This window comes from Leptosomus discolor, chromosome 27 (genome assembly GCF_034619465.1).
Source record: "Leptosomus discolor isolate bLepDis1 chromosome 27, bLepDis1.hap2, whole genome shotgun sequence".
Lineage (NCBI taxonomy): Eukaryota > Metazoa > Chordata > Aves > Leptosomiformes > Leptosomidae > Leptosomus > Leptosomus discolor.
The window spans coordinates 1725790-1733266 of record NC_141417.1 but is presented as its reverse complement, the minus strand read 5'-3'; the positions used below and the strand labels follow the sequence as shown (position 1 = coordinate 1733266).

General features: G+C 44.9%; 1 protein-coding gene across 1 annotated transcript; it reads left to right on the top strand.

Annotated features, from left to right (window-relative positions):
* The first annotated feature begins 3129 nt into the window (after positions 1 to 3129).
* HOXC11 (homeobox C11) lies at positions 3130 to 5376 on the top strand. The gene is made up of 2 exons (XM_009962143.1): positions 3130 to 3805; positions 5144 to 5376. The coding sequence occupies exons 1-2, from the start codon at positions 3130 to 3132 to the stop codon at positions 5374 to 5376; spliced, it is 909 nt and encodes a 302-aa protein (XP_009960445.1).
* Positions 5377 to 7477: the final 2101 nt, after the last annotated feature.

Genomic DNA, 7477 nt, shown 5'->3' with positions numbered 1-7477 from the left:
CTAACCAAAAAAATTACATTTTAGAGCCTTTCTGCTTTCAAGCGGAGGGAGAAGATCCTCCACGCAGGTTGCAAACAGAAGGGAATTGGGGGGGAAAATAATTACACTCATAAACAATAACTTAACATTATTAGTTTGTAGTTAGTATTAATATTGGTCCATAAAAAGCCAAGTTAAAAGATCGCTGACACTTTAATTAAAAGTTTTGCCCAAAACGACGTCCGAGTCATAAAATAGGGCAGATTACAGACCTGAAGAAATCCATCTCTGCAGCCAGAGTTCCTGCCCCTGTATATATATATAGATATAGATATATATTCGTCAGCCAAACGGTGCATTAGAGAGGAAAACACAGCTCATTTCAGAATTACAGACCTGTTTATGTGTGTGTGTTTCTCTGTCTCCACACACACGCATTCAGAGACACTCACACGCCCCGATCCCTTATAAAATGGATTTTATGAGAACGGCTCTTTAAACGGAAAATACAAATCCAGAGAAGAAGGAGGAAATCCAGAAATTAATAGGAAGAAATGACCAGGGGCGCGTGGTTGTGGCGGGGGGATGAGGAAGGCTCAAAGTGAGGAAGAGCACACAACCTCAGCATGGGAAGCCGCCATGTTTCCCTTCAAGATTTCCTAATAAATACCTAAAAAGCCGGGCACACCGCCTGATAAGCACTGTAGTTTGGAGAGCTCTGCCGAAATACCCACTGTATCTTTTGCTCAGGCATCTTGAAATCCTTTGCTCTCTGCTCGGCTGCAAGGTACTGGCTTGAGAGGCTGTTTTCTTCCATGAAAATCAACTTTTTTTCCCTTTTCCCCCCCCTTTTTTTTTTTTTTTTTTTCACTTGCATTGCTGCAGAATTGCAGGATATTTATCTTTTTAGCAGAGGCTGCAGCCTCCGTCCGGTGACTCGAGGAGCGTTTTCCTCCCCATTTCTTTACATCTCGCCCGGGAATTAAGCAACCCCCAAGTGCAAAGAGCAGGTTGGGCTCTGGCAAATTAAAGAGAATTAAACAGCGAAGGGAAAAAGGAGCTGCCCAGGGATGCCCAGCTCCAAGCGGGACATCCCCGAGCAGGGCTGGGACCCTCTGTCGCTCCTTTTTGGTGAATTGGTTATTTTCGGGGAAGCTTATGCGTTTGTTTTTTTTTTTTTTTATTTCGGGGAGCAAAGCGCAAACACGGCAAAGCCGTGGAGGCTTTTTCTGCTCCTGAGGCTCAGTGCTCTAAGGCTGAGATTTGTCTTTTTTTCCTTCTTGCTGTAGGGATTTACTGCATCTCGATTTGACAAGATCCTCTCTATAAAAGCATCTCACCCGCTCCTGGTGCGTTAGTTTTGTCCGCAGAATCCAGCCCACCACCAAACTGATCCCATGATGGAGTTTAGTTCGGGTTTATGTGTGGACAATTCAATATTTTTGTTTATTCGCCCTTTTACGGGGCGTTTTAAAAGGGATCAGTCAAGGGGAAAAGGGAAAAAAAAAAAAAAGCCTAAGTGGCGTCCTGTAAAGCAAAGGATGGGAACGGGGGGGGGATGCGCCGCAATATTTTCAGCTCCAGGCGCCAGCAGCCACCTCTCCTCGGCAAAGAAATCTTTCCCACTTCAGGCAGATGATCCCTAATCCAGGTGAAAACCCGATTAGCGCCCAATTGTTGCAGGCGATTTTGTTCCTTCAAGGCTATTTAAAGGCAGGGGGATAACCCCTCGGAGCCTGGTGCCGCGGAAGTTACGCGTCCTTCAGGTGCACCTTTCCAGAAGAGGTTTTTTTTTCTTTTTTCCAGGCAATTCTTTTCCCCCCTGCCTAAGAATTCTTTGCAAAACTCGCAAAATATCCCTGTTTTTTCGTATGAAAACGCAGGAGGACAGAGAGAGAGGAGGCTCCGGGGGCACGGGAGAGAAGATAAATGACTTTAATAAGAATATCTTTTTAATTCAGCTGGAAGAATAAATGATGAGAGTATTGCTGAAAGTACAACCATTGATTGACAATAAACAATTGCATTAAATATTCAATATGCCACTCTTACGTAATAAATATTTAACCAAACATTAAAGGAGGTTTTCGAATATTTATTAGGCATTGACTTAATTCATTTGTTCTATTCCTTGATATATCACTAATTCGATATCAACAGTCATTAAGCCAGGCCTGCTTTAACTTGAAAGTTGGAAACTTTACACGATCCCCCGCACACTGTCATTGCCTAAGTGGTATATTCTCCATAAAGCATGCCAGCTCGGTTGATGTATAGTTGATGTGCACACAGAGATCAACATAATTAGCGTATGTTAGAAGCTTGTTAATTAGCACCAACCCCCTCGCTCCCAGATAGAGAGAGAGATAGAGATTTACTTCTAATTTCGCAGCCCGGCTGGAGGAAGAGCTGGGCGCTCCCTCCTGCAGCAAGGGTTGAGGAAGGTTGGAAAACTTACTTCTGCTCCTCCAGCGGCTTTACCGAGCTACCTACAGTCTACTCAGGAGCACTTCTAAGGACAGAAAGAGCCGTCGTAAGAAATTACAATAATCGGCGCCATTAAAATATTAAAAAAGGGTGGAAAAACCCCGTTCGAGCTCCCTAAGACCCTCCCTCTCCCCCCCCCCCCTCCCCCGCCCTCCCCTCCCCAGCCCAAATCGCCCCCACCCCATCTCCAAACCCTGCTGAAAAGCAGCGAGCAGAATCCGAAGAGGAAGGAGAGGAGGGGAAGGGGGGGGGAGGAAAAAAAAAAAAAAGAAAAAAAAAAAAAAAAAAAAAAAGAGGCAAGGGAGGGGAGGAAAAAAAAAGAAAAAGCAGCAAGTTGGTTCCCCAGCCGCCCCTCGTCCTCGCTCTGCCGGGAGCGCTCACGGGGGGTGTGCCTTCGGGCAAATGAATACAAATCTGCGATTGATTTTCATAATGTTTCTGCGGTGTTTGCAAACCAATCGTTTGAACCTCTGAGATCTTACCTAAGTGAACCACTCCTACGCATCTAAGTGCTCCAAACTGATATATGACAATATCTACTTTGGATCACGTGTCCGCCGGAGCGACTAAGACGGATAGCGCGTCATCTCGCCTTCCCAAATTTTTTCCCCTCCGCACATCGGATCCAAAACATCTAGCTATAGGAGCAAGAAAAGGAGAAAGATGTTTAACTCGGTGAACCTGGGCAACTTCTGCTCCCAGTCGCGTAAGGAGAGGAGCGCTGAGTTTGGAGAAAGGGCAGGTTGCGCTTCTAATCTCTACCTCCCCAGCTGTACCTATTACGTCCCTGAATTTTCAACTGTGTCATCTTTCTTGCCACAGGCCCCCTCTCGCCAAATCTCCTACCCTTACTCCACCAACCTCTCGCAAGTGCAGCCCGTGCGAGAGGTCTCCTATGGTCTAGACCCCTCGAGTAAATGGCACCACCGCAGCAATTACGCCTCGTGTTATTCCGCAGAAGATCTGATGCATAGAGAGTGCATCCCGCCTTCCACCATGACCGAAATGCTAATGAAAAACGAGAGCGTGTACAGCCACCACCACCCCAGCTCCAACCACCCGGCATCGACGGGATTCTACACCAGCATGAACAAAAACACTGTCTTGCCCCAAGGTTTCGACCGCTTCTTCGAAAATGCCTATTGCGGGGCGGAAAATCCGGCTGAGACCTGCCTGCAGAAGGGTGAGGGCAAAGTGGAGGCAGAGTCCCAACCCCACGCACTGTCATCCCGCGGCGAGCAAGGTATAGACCCGGAAGATGAGGAGGAAAACACAAACCCAGGGTCTTCAGCCTCGTCCTCTTCTGTCACCAAGGAAGGAAGCAAAAGCAGCAATTCGAGTAGGTAGAGCAGTAAATGGAAAGGTTAAGGGACTAGCCCGTGTGTTTTGTCGGTCAAATTTTATGTGGAGTTTTATAAGCATTCAAAGGATTTTATTATAACCTACAAAGCTCTTTCTTCCAACGAGAAGAATTTTTACGATGGGAAAAGCTCTTTGAAAAAAATGGAGATGTTAGGCGCAGACACAGTATCTTAGAGTCTGTGAAATTTTAAAAGCACACCATCGTGACAAATATTAACTTTGATCATGAACTTACATGAGCATTTTAAAAGGATTTGGTCCCGGGTTGCTGAGGGTAAAAGGCAATTGGGCAGAACACTACTTTAGCTGCCTGTGCTTGCTTTTAGGCATTAAGACGCATGCAAAATGTTTGGGGCGGCTGCTCTTTTTTTTTTTTTTTTTTTTTTTTTTTTTTTTTAATTAGAACTGTATGTCGAGTCTTTTCTCTTGGTGGGGGTGCAGGGCTAAGGGGGAGAGCTGCCGAATTTGCAGGCAAAGCTGAGCGTTTTCTTGGACTTTTCTGTTTAAAGTGGCGCTTACTCTCCTCCAAGCCTGGTGGAGCGTCCAGCTTTTGTCAGGAAGGGCTTTTACTTACGTGCTTGTTTCCTTGGGTCTTCTGGGGCGGTTGTTGGGGGTTTTTTTTGCATGTACTCACAGTTTCTAGGCAGTCTTAGAGGAGCTTTTTTAAAAGGCTGGATCCAGGCAACTTTGCAAGTTCGCGTTCAGCGTGGGGCTCTTTTGGGAAGAGGGGAGGGTTGTTTTGTTTTCCTGTTTGCTTTCGGGATGCAAGTCCCCTTTTGCAGCTCAGATGCTGAGTTCTCTTTGACTTTGATTCCTTTTTGCGTGTGTGGCGAGGACTGGAGTTAATCAAAAACTTATGCGGAACATAATATCTAGTTGCTCTAATTCCAACCTTGCTCATGCTGTTTCTATACAGATAACAGATTTGCAGCTGAGCGTGGGGTGGGTGGGTTTGGTTTTTTTTTTTTCCCCCAGCCTCTCTAAACCCTGCTCCAGCAGGCTGCTGCCTCCAGTCCCAGGCTGTTCTTTATTTAATAAATAAATAAATAAAAAATAACAGATCTGCACCCAAAATGTCTGCATGTGCCTGCGTTAAGCCCCGTGCAGTGGGAAAATAATTACACCACGGTCCTTAAGACCCTGTGTAACCTCACCTCTGCAAGCCCTAACAATGGGCGAACTGCTGGAAGATATCTCCCCCTGCGTTAATATCTGGAGTAATTAAAGCTGCTCTTATCTATCTGGTCAGCTGTGAAGATGAGTCTGTGCCTTGCGTTTCCTTAGGATGTTTACCCTGCCTTCTGGTTCTTTTAAGGTGCTCCCAGAACGAGGAAGAAGAGATGCCCCTATTCGAAATTCCAGATCAGAGAGCTAGAGAGAGAATTTTTCTTCAATGTCTATATAAACAAAGAAAAAAGGCTCCAGTTATCTAGGATGTTAAATCTCACTGACCGACAGGTTAAAATTTGGTTTCAGAACAGAAGAATGAAAGAAAAAAAATTAAGCAGAGACCGCCTGCAGTATTTCTCTGGAAATCCCTTGTTGTGAACATCTTTTGAAATCCCCTCTGCTGGTGAAGTGTTTGTGTGTTGAGGAGGAACAGTTGCGAGCAGGGGTTTGCCCTTTGAGTCGACAACGCAACCTCAAAGTTTAAGCCTTTTCGTTACTTATATTTGTATGTCTGGGACAGTGCTGAGTAACAAAAGGAGTGAGATTTTCTTTCAGTTCCCGCTTCAAGGACTTGAATTCCATGAACATTTTATTTAACTTTTTTTCCCCTTTTTTTCCTTTTTTTTTTTTTTTTCCTGAACTGGTTGGGATTCCCTTTTTTATTATTATTATTATTATTATTTTTAATGTTATAATTATTTAGGCACCCTGTCCGTTTGAACAAACCGCAGTGCTGTGTGTTACCACGGCGGTGATTTCAGTTTGCAGCTGTGTTATCACAAGAGCGGCCAAAGTCTCCCTGTAGGATCAAATCACTTCATCAGGGGTGAGTGTGTGTGTGTGTGTGTGTGCGAACGCACACACAGGCGTGTGTGTCCTTCTATGTGTGTGTGTGTGTGTGTGTACATTCAAACCCACCCGCTCCTCCGTGTTCAAGGAAGAGCACGATTTCCACCTCCTCCATCCACCCTCTCCATCTCAAAATATATATATGCAGATATAGACGCAGATATCTCCATATATATATTCTCTGCGGTGTCGTTTCTGCATTTGGAGCGGGGAGGGGGGGGGAAATCCAGGCGAAAATACATTTGCAATAACTGTCTCTGAAATGGTTTGTAAATAAATTTCGTAGGTTGTTTTTTTTTTTTTTTCTTTTTTCTTTTCCTGGCAATGGGAGACGAAGAACAAGAGGAAAAAAAAAAAAATTAAAAAAAAAATCCTTGTGTATGTAAAGTGAGTCCCCGGGATACTCTGTGAAATTCTGTGGCAAATAAAGACATTGCAAGCTGTTCTACATTATGATTTTATTTGACCATTTTATTAGAATTTCCCCTCTTAAAAGCCTCTTTGCGGTCATTGTGGTGTGGGTTTCTTCTCTAGGAGCTGCAATACCTGAATGCGTATCAGAAATATCATCCTCCGTATGCACGGGACTCGCTGCAATCTGCTCTGATAGGACCGGTATTCATAGGAAACCTCCACCTTGGAGCACACGTTTGGTGGGAGCTCATTGTGTTCATCAGCGAACTGAAATTTATAGGATTTTTCTTGGCCCAATAATCCTCCTCCGAATTTGGCTCCAGATGTCTTCCGCTGTTTTCCGGCTGTAGTTAATTTTTTTTTTTTTTTTACATTTTCATGAGAACAATATATTAGTTTTCTTTAAAAAAAAAAAAAAAAAAAAAGAAAGAAAGAAAACCAAACCCCAAACCCGAATGAAACTCTAATTACACGGAGAAACGAGCTGCGTTTCCATGAGCCAAGGATACCTTATACCTACAAAGCACAAATGCAAAGTCAAGTCCTTAAATTCCTGCTTAAGGAAAACAAGTTCAACTCCCAGGCACGGGGCATAAAAGTGATTTTTTTTTTTTTTTTTTTTCCCTCCTCCCACCCCCCCCTCGTTTGCACAATGACTTTTTCTCACAGTGGCCGAACGCAACACAACGTTGTCGAGGACAAAGAAGCCCCGAAGATGCCGTTGGTGACGTGGTGCATGTATTTGGTGTAAATACAACGATTCCAAAGGGGTTTGGTGGGTTGTTGTTTTTTTTTTTGGAGGGGGGGGGTGTTGTGTCGGAGGTTTCCAATCCGGATGCTCCCCTGCTTTCTGCTGTGGGGAGATGGGGCTGTGCCTATGGATGAGGGGGGTGGGGTGGGGGGGGTCAAAGGGGGTGGGAATAAACCCCCCAGCAGCCAAGAAACAGCCCGTGATATTCCCATCCGCGGAGCGTGTTCTTGTAAAATTCTCCTACTCGCTTTTAAATACAACCCTGTTGAATGAAAAACCCCTTGGATGGCGTCTTCTGATTTTATTTGACAACGGTAGGGGAAAAAAAATGATAAAGCCACAAAAATGTTCTTCGTTTACACCCATCCCCATACCCCTCCGCACCCCCCCGCGCAAGGCGAGGCGAAGAGACTTGGAGCTTTCGTGATAGACCCGTCCTGGTTACGCCACGATATGATCTTGAAA